This window comes from Theobroma cacao, chromosome 1 (genome assembly GCF_053813885.1).
Source record: "Theobroma cacao isolate CCN51 chromosome 1, ASM5381388v1, whole genome shotgun sequence".
Taxonomy (NCBI): Eukaryota; Viridiplantae; Streptophyta; class Magnoliopsida; order Malvales; family Malvaceae; genus Theobroma; species Theobroma cacao.
The window spans coordinates 6,138,021-6,156,737 of record NC_142639.1 but is presented as its reverse complement, the minus strand read 5'-3'; the positions used below and the strand labels follow the sequence as shown (position 1 = coordinate 6,156,737).

The 18,717-nt window shown below is 29.0% G+C and overlaps 1 protein-coding gene across 1 annotated transcript; it reads right to left on the bottom strand.

Moving 5' to 3' along the window:
- Nucleotides 1-189: 189 nt before the first annotated feature.
- On the bottom strand, nucleotides 190-941 carry LOC18611688 (uncharacterized). The gene is made up of 2 exons (XM_007048076.3): nucleotides 669-941; nucleotides 190-569 (listed from the first exon to the last, which is right to left on the bottom strand). The coding sequence occupies exons 1-2, from the start codon at nucleotides 902-904 to the stop codon at nucleotides 356-358; spliced, it is 450 nt and encodes a 149-aa protein (XP_007048138.3). The 5' UTR covers nucleotides 905-941; the 3' UTR covers nucleotides 190-355.
- Between the last annotated feature and the right edge of the window lie 17,776 nt (nucleotides 942-18,717).

Here is an 18,717-nt window from a genome sequence, read left to right as displayed (position 1 = left end):
TTTTCCTTTTAATTTGTTCTACTTGGTAGGTATGACACCATTTCATGGAGAGCTTTTGCTCGGAGATTGTTTTGCATGATACTTCGTAACCGAGATCTGAGTAATAAAAAGCGACTTGGGTCTACATTTTCACAGGCATTATAATAGTTCAGAATCCAAAGTTTGCAGAACAATTGAAAGTGGATTTGGAAACAATTCCTGCTATGAATTCTTTAACCAGTAACGTAAGCCAATAAAAATTAAGTACATCAGAGATTGAGAAAGAGTGCGTAATCATTAACAAGTTCATATAACAAAAGTTGACTTACAAGCAACACACTAAATTGCTCACACTAATATAGTTTCCGGATTTAGTTCAAAGCTCATCTTGAGATTCTTCTTTATCAGAGACAATCTCTTTCACCTTCTCTTTAGTCTTGTGGACAGCTCCTTCAGCAATTTCTGCAGCAGATTTGGCAGTTTCTTCAACCGTTACTTTACTTGTTCCGATGCTTTTCTTAACTGCTTCTTTCATATTCTCTCCTACACTATCAGAACCGCTAGCTGTTGCTGTGCCCATCCCTCTAAAACTGACACATGACAAGGAACAAAACGCGTGTTAATGATGAAGGTACAAGAATTCAACATTCAAATGTATGACACAGAGAATACTTAAAACGCAATCTTACTCTAAATTCGGAGGGGTAAACTGCAACTGAAAGTCATGGATGATGGTTTTGATCTTTTCCCAAGAACTTTTGTGAGATTTCTTCAACATTGAAATGGTGCTTGATACTACCTGAAAGAGAGATGGTTTCTCTTCATTATACTGCGCTCTTTCACAAACTACAGATAGAATCTGATGCGAGAGAACGATGAACCAAAGAAGAAACAAAGTAAAGCTTCTTATTCTAGATTTGTTCATGCTTAAATTTGGGGAAAAAAAAATGTAAAAAGGAAGTGGCATTTCGCATTTGCGCTAGGCTTTGTAGTTAGGGGGTGGTTTTCAGATTCTACACGTTCTCAACAAAGAAAGGAAACGTGGCGTTAGCACCTTGCTTCTTGCTTCTTGGCATCCGTTTCTGAACATTTCAAAAGGAGAATGATTTTCTTTCTTTCTTTTTTTTTTCACTTTTTTCAAGCTCCAATGAAAAGATGAAACAAAACAAAAACTAACCAACAAATATGTAATTGGAAAAAAAAAATTTAATATAAGTTGTGAGAATTAAACTCCTACAATATAAGACTTGATCGAAGTTGAAACCTTGTGGTTCCAACATCTTTGCCAATTGCCATACCCACACATATACATTTAATAATAAGTTAAAAAAAAAGAATAACATACAATCAAATCACTATTAATGGCTCGAATAGTTAAATATTTTTTTATTTAACAAGACTAAATTGTTAGAATAAGTTCCAATTTACACGTCAAAACTTTTATCTTATAATTACATTATATAAGTATTGTAGAATCATTCTAAAATGATACCTTGAAATAAATTTCAATTAATGTAAAAAAATCACGTCAAACAATTATTAGTTTGTAACAACAAAGTGATCAAAATAATAATTTTTGTAAATATTGGTGATGAAACGTGATTTTTTTAAGTTAATAACCGTAACAAAATTTCCCAAAAAATTAAACGATGGAATAAGTAATTTACCCTAATTATAATAAAAAAGCTTCTAATCAGTTTATATATAAATGAGTTACATACAAACGTTATATATAAATCAGTTTACCTAATTATTTATTCTGCTTGGTTGGCTGACGCCTTAAGAGTGGTTAGGTAAACCATATATGCATGTGTGGGATTACACAGTACAAATCAAGTCATTGCCATGCGGCTTTACAAACCGGAGGAAACGATCACTAGCGCATTTTTTATATACACGGTTAACAAGTGAAATTACGAACAATATTAAGTTGGGTGACCGATTAATTATCACGAAATAGGATACACTCAATTACTATAGTTAAACAAATTCTAGTAAGTTATGTCACATATAAAATTATTCAAGGATCAAACTCGGGGTGAGCATCCAATCAGTTTGATTGGTCCAATTTTAAAATTTTTAAAATTGAATTAACTAAATTTATATAAAAAATAATTGAAATTGATCAAATTATCTTTTAAAATAAAAAAAAAAAACTTATCTTGGTTGGTTTGATCGGTTTTAACTATTAATAATATTTAAAAATTTTTGTTTAATATTGCAAAAATGTTTCACTAATAAAAAATAAATATCTTTAATTTAACTGTATATATAAATTTTAATAATATTTACCATGTCATGAGTTGTTTTAAATTACTAAACACTGTATCTGCTAAAATTGACTCTATCAATGCCAGCTACTGGTAAAGAGGTGATGTTAAAGATTATCAAATTCATTGAAAGAGTTGGAAATTTATATGCATGTCAAAACATTATGGGGGCATGAGTCCATGATTGTCAATGAATTTATTGATCTACAATTAATGAGATGGGATAAAGATAAGGTACGTAATTGCTTTCCTCTGCATGAAAGTATGTTGATTTTGTCTATCCCTTTAAGCATTCGGCAACTTCCTGATTGTCAACTGTGGTTTGATACTAAGAATGGTAGTTATATGGTAAAATCTAGTTATAAACTATTGGGCTCTACCTTGGATAATGTAACTGGTGCTAGCTCTTCGGTTCAAGGCAATTGGCTGTGGAAAAAAATTGTGGCATTGTGCAGTGCGAAAGAAGACAATGCTGTTTATGTGGAAAGTAATTAATGGCATCCTTTCTACGAGAAGTGAATTGATTAAAAATGGAGTAAGTGTCGAACTCGTGTGCCCATTATGTGAGATTGAGATTGAGACAGCTTGTCATTGTTTATGTAATTGTCAATTCTCAATATTGGTTTGGTTGGCTACTAAATGGAGATTCTGAGATATCTCCAACTTCCATGATTTAATTACAGACTGATTGCAGGAAGTTTTTGAAATATTGAATAAAGATGAGATAGAGAAATTCATTTATTTATCATGGGCCATATGGAAAACACGAAATGCGGTGGTGTTTAAGCAAAGTAGATCTAGTCCAATGGTAGTGGTGGTCCACCACTGGAGGGTAATATAACTATGGGGGGGCCCAAAATTTTTAAAATTTTTTTATTATTTATATATATATATATATATTAATGGCCCCTTTAAAATTTTTTGAAGTTTTTATTTATTATATATTTTTTAATGGTCCTTTTCAAAATTTATGAAATTATTTATTTAATCTATATTTTCAATAATTCTCTCAAAATAATATTTTATTTTAATATTAATAAAATAAAAAATAATAAAATGATCTCATAAACGTTATTTAACTTTATCCTAATTTAAGTTCTTTTACACCTCTTTCTCCCTCTTTCTTTTTCTCTTTTGTCCTTTTATTTTACTTTAGTCTTTTCTCTATAACTCACCATTAAAATACATTTCATTTTTCAAAAGGCATTTATGAGCTTATGAGCTCTAATAAGGAATGATGGAGACCACTCACCATCATTGTGTGAAATTAAGAAGAGGTAAAGTTTTTTTTTTTATCTTCTTCTTTCTATTTATATTATTTAACTATTTATATATTTAATTATTATATAAAATTATGTATATCATATTTAACTATTTATATTTTATATATTATAGTTTTATATTTAATATTTTAAATTTAAATAAAAATAAAATAAGAATATTGAATGTTAGTTACACATTGACTAAGATCTGGTTTTAGATTTTTTTATGATAGTAGTTTGATGTGCTTGCCCTTCTTTTTGTTGTTGGGCGTTTTTTTCTCTTTGAGCAACCATTATAAGTTTTCGAATGGTTTTGGAGTCTCTGGTCAATTAGGGGTTCAATAAAAACACTTTTCAAAGAAAAAAAAAATCTAGTTTAATTAAAATATGAATAAATTCTAAATAATTCTCCTACACTTGAACAATCAAACCTCAATAGTTCAAATAATAAAAAATAGTAATATGATTTAAAATGTCCTAAACTCAATTTTGAAGAAACGGATGCTTTTCAAGTAAAATCCGATACTTATAAAACTATTATAAGTCTTTTTTTTATTTTTTTGATTTATATGTTATATAAAAGTATTGTATATTATAAATCTTTTAATTATTTCTTAAATTTAACATATTAGTTTTAAAAAATTTTAATCTTTATACCATTTTCATCTTTGGTCTCCTCAATAAAAATTAGCTAACTCCGCCCTTGGTGGTGGAGATTGGTTTAGACATAATTCATTAGTTTCGCACGGCTTCTTACACGCATGGAAGTTCATAGGATGTTGGACATGAGATTACAAGTGAGGTATGGTGCAAGCCGACTACTGTTAAGTTAAATACTGATACCGCTTTGTTTCATTCAGGTGAAGAATATAAATTAGGGGGCCGGATTCATCATGCAAAACCACAATGGGAATGTGATTTTAGCAGGATCAAAGCTCACAACTGATGGCACAACTGTAGTGGAAGGCTTTAGCTTGGGCTCTATTGATCTGTTATCAACAAGGAATCTATATCCATGAAGCAGACATTGGTTGCAAAGAGGTGGTTCATTGGGTGAAAAACCGTAGAAGTACAGGTCAGCTGGGACGCATCGTGGACGACTGCTTGTTGCTGCTAGAAAGGATTTCTTGTCAAGTAATTACTCATTGTGTCAGAGGGGCCAACAAAGCAGCTCATTCCTTGGCTCAACATGCAAAGACACTGATGAGTGGTGAAGTCTTATGGACAAATGTAGCAGATATGCCAAACAATATTGCAAATATTGTTTTGCAAGATCTAATAGCTTAGTTGTGATGGAAGGGTTACAAGATCCCTTGATTAATGTAATAGATATGTACGAAAGAGTACTCTTTTTCTTTTTCATGAGTTTTATCCTAATGAGTTCTATAATGACAAAGTTTTTTAACGAGGTTCTTTTTTGCATGAGGATAGAGTTGATAAAGATTAGAGTTAAGTTGTTTATGTCTAGTGACAGTATGTTTCATTATATCAATATTTTTTATGATTAATGAAATTTTTCGTCTGAATTATTTAAAATAAAAATAAAATATATGTAAAAATATATTATTAATAGTTGATTTTTTTAATCAAGTCAATTATAATACTATTTATATTATCTGCATTATTATTATATAAAGCCAACTGTTTAGTAAAATTTTGGAGAATTATCAACAAGTGTAAAAGAAAAATTATTTCAATAATTTATAATTTTTAAAAATAATTTTACTTTTTTCTACAGATCTTAATTTACACATGAATCTGAAAAGAGGATTTAAGTTTGCAGCACAAACCGAAAAAGATGTGATTAATCACTTTCTTTTTTTTATTATTTTTTTAGTTCACTTGTTTTTGGTTTATCGTTTGTCATTTCTCGTGAGTCACGATTACTTTCGAGAGACAATAAATAATGATAATTATTCAATCCTTCCCCACAAGAACTGCTCTGCCCATTCTAAATGCATTCAAGAAATGTACCATCACTGATTTCATGTATTTATATTGAAATGAAAGGAGAAGTAAAAAAAGTGATAGCACTATACCTTCTCTTAATTAATTCGCTGCCTAGTGCAAACTCTTTTCAATTGGCTTTTCCCAATCAAAACTTCCTGGACTGCTGCATCGCAAACCGTTTGGCTACATACATTTTTAAGGTAATATTATTTAAAAATAAAAATAATTAAAGTTTTTTTTTTAATGTTATGAGAACAATAATAAACTTTATGTATACATTGAAAACAACATTCCATATACCATCAATAAAAAGGGGCGTTTTTTTGCCTGCATAATGTATTAAAGATAACAGCATCATCATTGCAAAATAAACTTAATCAAGATCAAAAGCTGACTCAATCAGCACAACAAGAAGAGGAGCGGAACCTGTAGGTAATCAAGATTGACACTTGGAACATGAAAGCTAGAATTGACCAAGCCATGAATCTCATCTGTAATTTCAGTTTGTATTCATCTTGTAAATTAATGGCGTATCCTATCTTGTAAACTTATCCTCTCATCGAAGAGACTCAAGCTTGTGCTCTTGTGTTATAAATTCACATCAATGAGAAAGCAAGATGACATCCTGTGGACACTTAAAAAATAATAAATAAATAAATATTTAAATTATAATAAAATAAATTAAAATATATATATATATATATATATATATATATAATATAAAAAAAAAGGAATGGCTGGGCATGATGGGGTTCTGGCTACCAACTCTCTGGTGCCAGAACCCCATCGCTGGATTGTCTAAATTTTTGGACAACCCGACTTTTTAAATATCACCTGCAAAACCAAAAAAAGGAGAGATCCAAGATCCAAAATCCAAAATCTACCAGCAGAGGCGACCCTAGCCAAAAAAGAAAAAATCAAAAAATCAAAAAAACCAAAGCAAGAACCGGCAACCAAAAATCACCCAGCAAACCAAAAGAAAAAAAAAACATAAAGAGGAGAAAGGAAAACCAGTGGGTTTGGGGGTAGTGAAAAATCGTGATTTGGCGGGTACGATAGGCAGCAGACGACAGGAGAGAAGGGTAGTGGGTGGCCGACAGAACAAAAAGGGAAATTCTTGGAGGTTTAGATCGACCGATTTGTGACAGAGAAAGGGGGATTCAAGATCTGATTTCGTCGATCTTCGACAGTAAGGAAAGTGTAGGAGGGGCACCGACGAAAGAAAAGGAGAAGAGAGGGAGTTGACCGGCGACTGGAGCTAGAGAGAAGGTGGAGAGTGCCGCCGCTAGAGAGAGAAAGTGAGGAATGAAAATGAAGAGAGAAAGAGAGAAAAAGGGGTTAAATACCTAGGTTTCGAGTTTCAAAACGGTCCCGTTTTAGAGTCAGAATTTTAAAAAGGGAGAGTGTCAAAACGGCGATGTTTTGAGTGGCTTTGCAGGCACCAAACGGTGCGTTTTGAGTCCTACCTCGTGGGCTTCCAGAAGCAGGCTGGGCGTAGTAGATTTGGGCTTCTGCAGGCCACCGAATTGGGCCAATCGCAGCCCAACAATGTATAACCCTTTTCTTTTTTGTTTGGGTTTGTTTTAGTTAGTGTTGGGTCTAGCCCATTTTAATTAAAATGCATTTATTTTTTAGGAAAGAAATATATATATATAATATGAATACTTATATTTAATATTAAAAAATCAAAAAATAATAATGATAGTAAAAATAAAAAATAATAAAATTAAAATTAAAATTAAAAAATAAATAAAATGATTATTTAAAAAATTTTCACCTATGAGAGGTAAAGAGTTACATTTTCTAAGTGGATTTTTTCTTTTCGAATGCGAAGTTCGAGACGAATTTTCACTAAATCGTCGGGATAAATCCGAACTCCAAATTTCAATACCCATCAACTCATATAATGATACATATTGAGAAAAGTAAATCTACACAATATCACATTTAAATCTAGGTTAGTGTAGTCAGTTAATTAGCAAATAAATATCATTAAATAAAATTAAGTTAACCATTAATTTAATTAATTGTTTATTTGATTAAAAAGGAAAACAATACATAAGATGGAATATTAATTCACTACGCTAGTTAAAGAATATAGATTTAAATAGGAAACTCTAAAAGCAATAATAATAATAAATAATTAATAACAAATAATACTAAGTATATGAACAAAGTGATAAATATTATTAAACACATAATTGAGTGAATTATAAATCACCTAAATCAATAAACGCGTGCATGTAAATATCATCATTTTATCCTGTCATAGCATACCACATTTATTTTGTAAATGGTGCTGGAGTCCCGATGATGGGATTTTCCCGAGGAGCTTGTAGAGACGAGTTCTTCCGAGGATATCTTTAGGTGAGGAGAATTTCGAGACTTCACCAAAGTGTTGAGATGGTCTTCGAATAATTTTTCAATAAAAGATTACCGACTCCATCATTTAAAATAAACAAGTCATGACATCATTTTACGCTTGTATCATGTGCATACGTAAAACCAAATAAAAAAAAACTCAGTCTGTCAATTCAATAAAAATTTAATTAATAAGTAGGGATTAAATTAAAAGTAGGCTATATTAAGATAACTTAAGATTAAATGGTATTGTTCGTGGAACGGGCGCCACGGAGATGCTAACCCTTCTCCGTGCGTAACCGCACTCCCGAATCCATCTCTAAAAATATGGACCAATTCTCGTTCTTTCGACGAACCTAAAATTAATTTAGGAATTCGTCGACTAGAATCGGGTTAATAGGTGATCAATCACACCTAGATAAAAAAAAAATATTGGTGGCGACTCCTAAACCGATTTTAATTTTCGCCCGTGTCTGACGGACGGGTTCCCGAACCCGCACGTTACGACACATCCTTCTCTGTCAAACACTTCTATCTAGTGAAATTTTCATAAGATGCACACACTACGTGCCTAATATGGTCTTCACAACACTTTTTATATATTAAATAATTTTATTGTTTGTTATTACTCATAAATGACGATTACCCATGAAGGGAAGACTTTTAAAGCAGTTCTGTGCATCTAAATGCATTCAAGAAAAGGGCCATGTTGGTAGATGTACCATCATTGACAATGACATCTTTTTATGGAAATGAAAGGAGAAGATCACAAGTGTACCAGTACTATAGCTTCTCTTAAATAATTCATTGCCTAGCTTGCTTTCATGGAGTACAAAGTCTTATTCATTTTGCTCTTCCCATTGAAAAATTATTGGACTGCTGCATCCCAAAATTTTCCGCTAACTAATACACATATTTCAGGTGATATTACTTTGAAAAATTTGTAATTAACGTTTCACCTTTTTTTAATCGAATCCAATATATATACCCTTACACCAATTTATTATAATGAGTAAAAATTAAATTAATATTTTTGACTACTGACCATTTAAATTGGGTTTAAATTTTAATGCATGATTTAAATTTGCATGAAAAAAATTGAAAGATACAACATTCTGATTAATTTGAAATAAATTCGATTTGAGTAAATTGATCAAATTAAATTGAATTTGGTCAGTTCGATTAAAAATATATTTTATTATTAAGTTCAGTTATTCCAATTTGTTTGATTCAATTCGCCCGTCGTAAAATTTGATAACCCAACAACCAAACTTAAATAAAATATTTTAAAATTGTTATATATATTATTTTTAATCATAATTATTGAACCTTCCCTCCAAAAAATATATATTCCCTTCTATTCTTCGATTCTTCGCGGTCGACACTAGAGTCTAGAGTCTAGACCTCCTTTCCTTCTCCGATTCTTCCTCCAACAACCGTGAGCCGCCATTGCAGTTCTACCTTCGATTCTTCCTTCAATGCTTTGTAGTGTTTTTTTCCATTTCCCTATCTGAAACCTAAAAGGCTAAACCCTCAAATTTGAAACCCAAATTTCGAAATCCCAAATCTTCTGCCTTTGGTACTTCCTTCAGTTCTTCAATTAGTTTTCGGGGTAAAGACTTTTTCATTTTACTTTATTTACTACTTATGTCATGAACATTTGTTCTTATAAACAATTTAATGGATATTTGGAATTCCTTTTCTTCTATTTGAAGCCCTGTGATGGTTTCGCTTAAAGAATGAGAGAGTACATGTTCTTTGAATAAATGATAAGCAGCAAGAATATTAATATACATATATATATATATATATATATATATATATATATATATATCCATGTTAAGCATTGTAGAATTAATTAGTTTCGATCAGGTGATGAGTTGTGAAAATTGACTGTAGCTGCATGTAAACATTTTACTGATTCATAGTTAGAGAATTACTGTATGCAGAGGTAAAATTAAATGATTGAGAGAGAAGCAAATGTAGAACAAATTCAAGGTCAGGTTCATCAACTGCGGATTATGTTGGAAAACTGAAGTCTCTTCTCTGGCTTTGCCACGCTACTCCTCTTCTAATCGGCCAAACCAACCGTTTGCACTGTCTTAGTTCTAACCATGACAACTTGTTACATAAGTTATTTCTTTCAGTCTCAAAATTTACTTTGAAATAATGTTAATTATTATCAATTTTTGTATAATTCCATATAGAAAATATTTAGTTTGTTGACTTTGTTTTAATAAACAATTTATGTTAATTACATTTTTTATCTTCTTTAATATGTTAGAGGGCCTATATGTTGGCCGTTGAGAAGGTCCCTCTTCGACGTTTAAGAATAATGAAGATGTTGAACTTGAATTGATTGTCGTTGATGAATGTTATTCGAAAAATGAAGTAGAATTTCTTTGAGAATTTTAATTAATATTTATTTAAATTTAATTTTTCAAGTTGGTTTGCATTTTATGTTTTGTTTAGATGTTAAATGTTATTTATATATATTGTGTTAGAAGTTATAATTTATATATAAATAAATATTTCAATTTCATAAATTACAAAATAATGTTAAATTTTCAATTTTTAAAATAAGTAATTGAATCCCTCGAATTTATTGGATTTTTTATCTGTTCAATTTTTACTTAAATTTTGATTTATTCAATTGATTTTATATTGAAATTCAATTTATTCAATTTTTGATGTATACATATCAAACCAACCGAAACGATTGTTGTAGTTTTAACCATTGCAACTTATTACATAAGTAATTTCTATCAATATCAAAATTTAAAAGATTGTTTCGCACAGGAAACTGCTCAAAGTGTAATTTTTACAAACTTCAATTTATTCCTAGTTAATTTAATACAAATCATTAAAGTAAATTTTTAGGAAGACTTTAATTGAGTGACACGTGTCACTCAATTAAAGGGGCTTACTTTAATTGATTGAAAGGACAGACTAGCCAACATTGGCATGTTAATCTCTTAAGCACTAGCTAAATTTGTTTTTTTTTTAAAAAAAAAAAAGCGTCAATTAATCTCTTAAGCATTATTTAATATACTTTAAAGGAGAATTAACTCAAAATAATGGAATCAAGAAAATTCTGTTATAAACAATGAAATATAAAAGAATTATTTATAAAAATAGTTCATCCTAAACTTACTTGTAACGTAAGTAAATTAAATAAAAAAATATTTTAATTTTATATTTATTTGGAGTGTAAGAAAAGTAAATTATATAAAAATAAATATTCTAAAAATTAGGCTTACATGTTGTGCAAGGAGAGCAATCAACAAATAAGCAAAACTTAAATATAAAAAATATTCTAATTACCTTAAAATATTTTACTTGACTGCTATTCTTCTTAGCAGTTATTAAACTCCTTTCATGTGAGTTATCCTGTGCAGACCGTGCTCTCTTGCGTGTGTTGCTTATACCCAAAGTTAATTCTCCCTTATTTCATATCTTAAGTTAATTCTCCTTTACATTACATTTGTACAGAAAATTAATTATTTTATTTTTATATCTATAATGTAATATGTTTATATGTTTATTATATGATAAATGTAATATACTTATATATTTATTTAAATAGATTATATGTTTCATTAAAAAATATTTTATGTCATGCTATTATTTTTATAATCTTAACAAAGAAAGAAATGAAAGTGGAAAATTGTAACATTATATATAAACCTATCTGAATTGGAAAAATAGAAAATTCTCATTGACTGTATGTTAGATCTTAAATATATACAAATAGAGAGACTCAAAGAAAATCTATCAGAGGAAGCTGTCTGTCTTTGTTTTTCTTGTTGAACTGCGATGACTGGGTGGTTTTATGCATGGTGATGACGTGCAGGATTTGTATGACAAAGGCTGTATTGTGCTGAATGATGAGTTGTGCTGCCGGTCTACTTGTTTTTTGTTGATAGAGATGGATGACTGAGCTGGTGCGGTCTTTTTGAATGTATAATGCCTGTATATATGTTTTCTTGTCTTTCACCTGCAGAATAGTCTTTTTTTTTTTTTTTACCTGCAGAATAGTTAGAGCAGGGGAGATTCATTTTTTGTCTTTAGCCTTTTCTTTTTTTTTTTTTTCAAAATTAGGGGCTGGCATAGGATACACATAGATAGTGCTGGGTTTTTTTGAAAAGTAAATAAACACATTTATATATATATATATATATGTATGTATCCTTCTGTACCAAATGCAACTAATTTATTGAACTCATATGTGAACTGTTAGGACTCTAAACTTAATCCAAGAGCAAAAGTGCAGTAAGAAGTAAATTGCAGATGTGCCGGAACAATAAAGTAAGCTATTGTGAGTGGACGCAATTTACAAACGCCGACAAAACCCTTTTACACCTATATTTGAAAACATTAATTTTAGTGTTTTTATTATATTTTCAAAAAAATATTTATAACATTGATATATAAACTATAATTACTAATGTCACAAAGTAAAAAAGAAAGAATGAACAAAATTTTAGAATAAATAAAAAAATGTAATCGTTCGATTTAAAATTGAGAGTCACTGTTGGGTTTGGTTCAGGAAGCATTAATTCCTTTGATTCGTACCAATTTTTCAGACATATATTAAAAACTTGTTCTTCTTTCCAGAGATGAATAATAATTGTACACCACCATTGAAACCAAATTTAATTGGTCTTCCCCGAAAGCCAACTAATCTAATAATGACAACAGAAATTGAATGGATGCAAGTATCAATTCATCTTTTAGAGAGGTGCGGGTTGAAAACTTTCCTGCAAATTGACACTTACGTGACGACTGTGAACATTAAATGGTAGATAACCACAATTTCTTGATATTTTCTAAGTCTAGATTAGTTACATCATTCAAAATCACATGCCAGGTTCTACTCTTTAAGTTTTTCTGAAAACCATATTCTTGACTTTTTTTTTTTTTAAAGTCTAGATTAGATTAGTTAACAGTTGCCGTCATAGGCAGAGGGAGGGGCCAAGTAGGATCCCCCTCTTCAAAAGTTTTCAAATTTTGTAATTTTTTTTTATTTTTTAAAATTTTATAGTTTTGTCTCTATATATATCGAACACATTATTTTTATCCTTACAAATTTAAAGTCTTGATTCCGTTGTTGGTAATCCTTGTACCCAAAAATAATGATACAATAAAACAAGTCTAATTAATGACATTGCCAACTACTCCAAATTTGATCTTTGATATAATTAATGAAATCCTCATCGTTTTTAAATGCCAATAGTTTATGTAAAAAATAGAATTATAAGATGTACCATCTCTAGGATTTCAAAAACTTCACTTATCGTTTAAGTAATATAAAAGTATAAAGTAAAATAAGAATAAAGTTTAATGTGGTATAAAAAGTTTAAAACTATACATATATTTAATATTATACACAAATTAATTTTTTTAAAATTACAAATTAAACATACCTATCAACTCAAAAGTCAAATTTAGATATCTTTCAAACATGATGAAAAATGTACTTATTAATATATATTCAAGTATTTAGCTCAATAATAAACATATACATCTTCGTCTTTTTAAAAAATCAAATTTAAATCTCTATTTTCTTAAATTAAAAAAATATTTTAAAAAATAGACAAGGAAATTGGGGAGTTGATCCCCATCAAAAGTATCAATCCAATACTCCATTTTGGCCACAAAATTAAAAGCCTTGCCCTATCATTTTTATGATTGGAGGTGACCGCTTTGCTGTACATTAAATCCCTCGGTATATGTTATCAACAAGAATGTGATCTGGTGGACATCAATCTAGAAGATGTTATTTGGAAATGGACCGTCACCCGATTTCTGTCATGTGCATTTGTTTGTTTCCTTTTCTCTTGCTTTCGTTTTTTGATAGATATAAGTTCAAGGAAGAAATCATCATCAATTGTTCTCAAAGGAGTCTTGATTTATAATAAAATAAAAATAAATCACAACAAATTCAATATATATGTACTTCTCTTTTGTGTCACAACTTATGCTCAGTGTGTAATTCAATTTCATGTGACTTTTCTTCATATCAAATCCTCTTAGAAAGCACAATAATAACCTTATATATATACAGAGTTCTTTTTTAAAATGGACCCTATGCATAACGTGTTTTTGACAATAGATCTCCTCATAATTTTATATGTTTTTAACCAAGAGAATTAAAATTTAGACAAAATTACCTTTAATGAAATCGATCTATTTATTTAGCTCCGCATTTCAACCCGAAACCTATTAACGGGTCAAGTATGTTTAAGTTTGTGCCTCAAACTGACTCATATTTTTTTAACTTTCCTCACCAGACTATTCATCTCTAGAGTATTTCTTACTAGAAAGAAAAAAGTTTAAGCATTTTAAGCATTTTGCAGTAGTTTTTTGTACAGGAAGAAAATCTGTGAGTGTTTTGAGTATTTTTAAGCATTTTTGAGTGATTTTTGATATATGAAAAAAAAATGTTGAACATTTTAAGCATTCATATTCGTTAATTATGTTGCTAAATGGAATTCAGTAGTTTTGGTGATTTTTTAGAATTATATGATTAATTTTTAGACATTACGTGACTGACTTTGGACATTGCGTGACTAGTTTTTGATAAGGCATTGCGTGACTAGTTTCTGATAAGACATTATGTGACTAGTTGATAGGCATTACGTGACTGACTTTGGGTATTGTGTTACTAGTTTTTGATAAGGCATTGCGTGATTGATTTCTGATAAGACATTGCGTGACTAGTTGATAGGCATTGCGTGACTTGTTAGTACGACATTGCGTGACTTGTTAGTAAGGTATTGTGTGACTTGTTAATAAGGTATTGTGTGACTTGTTAATAAGGTATTGTGTGACGTAGGTATTACTTAAAAATTAGTCACGCAATGCCTAAAACCAATCACGTAATGCCTAAAAATCAGTCACGCAATGATTAAGTCACATAATATCTAAAAATCAGTCTCGTAATACTTAAAAACCAGTCTAATCAGTTTCAATTCTTTAACTTTGAGATTCTATAAATAAACCAATAAACTCAAAAATCTAAAACACATACTTTTTTTTTTTTGTTAAACCATGAAATTGTACATTTTATAAAAGATAGGTTACAAAACTCCATAACCCTTCAAAGTAAGACAAATAAATCTCTATAGGGAGGGCCTTGCTCACTCCCCTTATGCAAAAACAAAATATACTCCTTTTACAAAATATTCCTCGAACAATTTCAATTCAAAATCTTATAAAAAAATCAAAATCCCCAGCAAACATGCTTAACAATCATCTCAATCCCAGACACAACAAAATCGTGAACCACCATAAAACCCATCAAACATACTTCAGCTATTTCTTTTCCCTGAGCCCATCATCTTAACCAATCTGATCCAACTCATCAACACAGGCATCTCCATCGCAGCACATGTTTCGAAACAAGTCATCACCAGAAAGCATCCAATTACCAAATTCATCATGCTGCCTGCAATCACCATAGAAGAGTAAAATCGTTGTTCATCGTCCTTGAAAACCCCAAGATCCACTATCTAAAAAAATAAAACAAAATAAGAAAGAACTTGATGTCATCTCCGAATGACGAGATAGACAGTATTTGACCTGAGAGAGAAATTGAGATTTAATTTTAAAATTTTTGTCTGGATGGTCGGATAGAGAAAACTAAAACCATTTTAACTTGTCTGAAATTGTTTAAAAGATATTGTTGTCAAGTCATGCCAAAAATTGATTAAAAATAGTTAAAATTATAAAAAATGATATTTTTGAATTGAGCTTATGAGAAAGGTTATTTCTCATAATTTTCTCATATATATATAATTATGAAATTATTAAAATTAGACTTGATAATTCGTATTTTTGTATCTTAAATGTATCAGATACGATTAAAGATGAAACATGTTAAGGTTAAACACGAACATGACACGAATAATATTCGTGTCTTAAATCTAAAACACATACACGTATACTTTTAATAACCATGTAACACAACACGACACGATTAATAACACAATTAACATATTTAACACCATTAAATAAAAATATTTATAATTAAATATAATTTTATTATTTAAATTTAAAATCAATAAATATAAAAATAATTATAACAAAACAAAATAGTAATAACATCAAATATAATAAAACAAAAGTTCAAAATTAGGGTTTGGGCATGGGGTAATTACATTATTATCTTTATAAAATTTAAAAACCTTATTAAAATAATTGTTTAAAATTATTTAAGTAAGGTTAAAATAGTTTTTGATTATTAATTTTTACAACTTGATCAACGTGTCACATATACACATTTACAAACGATAACACGATTAAACACTTTTATATGTTTAAACACGATAACACGATTAATTAAATGTGCTATTCGTGTCTGACACGTTAAGATATGAAAATTTTCGTATCTTAAACGTGTCAGACACGATTAAATACTAAAAAAAGTTAAAATTAAATACAAATTTATTTAATTCTATATCTTATCGTGTCGTATTTAAAATTATTAGGTCTAATTAGAACAAATAAAGAAATGATATTCAAAAGAATTAACAACAAGCAATAGCAATTTAAATTCAAGTAAAGCCATACCTATTAGGGTAGACAGCCTTTTTGTCTCCTAAATAAATTTGGGAGTAATATGCATTAGACTCTACTTAAGTATTATGATCCATCTACAACCTACCTCGAGAAATTGTCATACAGATCAATCACGTGGAGTTTAACTAGAGAACTTATTCGGATACGCCAGAATTGCTTGAAGGCAAAGGCGGACCCAGGTGCATGGGAGTGGTGTCACTTGACACCACTCAATTAGAAAGTATTTATTTATTATATAATTTATTTAGAGTTTTATATACTTAATAATATTATTTATTAATTTTTTTACAATTTTACAGAGAATGGGATCAAAAGTAGATTTTATTAAAAAAATTATATTAATAATATTTAAATATTATCAAAAAATAAATTTATTAAAAATAATTTATATATTAATACTTAAATTTTAGTTATAACACTAGTTAGAAGAACTTTGGGTCTGCTCCTACTTGAAGTCATACATTTTTTTAATTTTTTTAAACTTAAATTATTTGAGTATTTGATTTGATGGGATATACATGTGTTTGATCACTCAAATATTTGAATTCAAATCCCTTCCATGATTGATAAAATTTTATATTCTCTCAATTTTTTTAATTATTTGAAATCATTATATTTTCAAAAAAAATTAAAAAAGAGAAAAAAAATAAAAGAAGCAAAATATTTTATATATTTGTAGCATTGAAATTTTTTTTCCATTGTTTTGTCTTTTTCATCTTTTTTATTCTTTTTTAAAAGAAATCATTGTGTTATGAATAAATATGTGAATATCCATTATATTATGACCCAAAAAGTACAGACCAAGTCAAACAGCCCAGTGGACAAGATATAAGAAATGTAATATGATTTTAACTCTTAGATAGAATTATATTAGAATTATGATTCAAGGGGTTGTTGGACTATAAAAATAAGTCTTTCACTTCATTTGTAAATTGTAAATACATACTTGAATAAAATCTCTTTACTTTTTCTAAATACTGTCTTTCCCTTTAAATACTTTCTCTTATATTTCTCTTATAGTTGTTTTTTTTCATATTTATTTCATAACACATTGAAAATTTTTATTCAATTTTTTCATATAATACATAGTAATTAAGGTAATTAAAGAAAGAAGGCGGTTTTTTCATTTTTATTATTTTTCTTTATCCAATTATATGCTCATATTTATTTTCTCCCTTTGTTTTCTTTTCTTTTCGTCCTTTTTCTTTGCTTTTTTATCCTACACAAAATGCGAAAGAAAAAAAAAAGAGTTTTTATTTCAATAACAATGAGATCTAAAAATTATTAGATGTCAGACTCTAGTTTATTATATATAGATTTTGATATTTTATTTATTTTTAATATTTTTATTTGATGCATTGTTGACGGTATATATATTTTACACATTATAATTAATAAACTAAATACGAATCAGTTGATTAAAAGTAAATGTCTTTCCAAATAAAATAGAAAATTTTATCAAAGCATCTTCTTCCATAAATCCAAAATTTAGACGTGATTCACCTAAACAATCTCGATTTAACTTTGTTTTACAATTGTAATATCAAACTAGGCCAAGTGGTTTGACCTCTTTAAAAGGTAACATCTCACAGCTACAAGAGTTCCCAGTGAAGGAAATTTTGCTATATTTTAAAGTAGAGCTTTCTTGTTATTCCATCATAATCAGAAAAGTCAGTTGAAAGTTTGGCCAAGTGATCATTTGGTAATTCAATATATAATGCTGCAATTGTAACTGAATAGTTATCCCAATCTTCAATTGTAAATCCATTAACATAATTCAAACGGCATTATGTATGCAACTATTAATATTTACAAGCAAGTTTTGATACTTTAATCAAATGTGCAGGGTTCATTAACAATTGATCAACTTGTATTAAACTCTGATATACTAATTGAATTTAATCGATTTTAATTTTCATTTAATCATTTAAGATCAGAAATTTTATTAATTTTATGTAAGAACTTCACCTAAATTTTTTGAACTTTAGAAAATTTATGAATGGTTAACGTTCCGAATATGAACTCATTAAATATTAATCGTGCAAAACTTGTTCTTTTAAGTTTTTATATTTGCAAACCTAAAACAAGAAAGATAAAAATTAAAGAAGGAAAATCCTCGGTTGTCCTTCAATTCTTTATCGACTGAAAATCTTATTCTGGGCCCCACCTCTATGTCACATCCATTGACTGCTCTCCTTTCCTTTCTATCCCAAAAAACGTTTACACTGGTATTTTGGCACTCCATGGATTGTTGTTGTTTTCCATTTGACAATGAAATATTGTTAATCTACCATACATAGCTTTGACCTCTG

Coding starts and splice junctions, on each gene's coding strand:
- LOC18611688 (XM_007048076.3), bottom strand. CDS start 904: ATGAACAAATCTAGAATAAGAAGCTTTACTTTGTTTCTTCTTTGGTTC. Junction 570..668: donor TTTACCCCTCCGAATTTAGA/GTAAGATTGCGT, acceptor GTCATGTGTCAG/TTTTAGAGGGATGGGCACAG.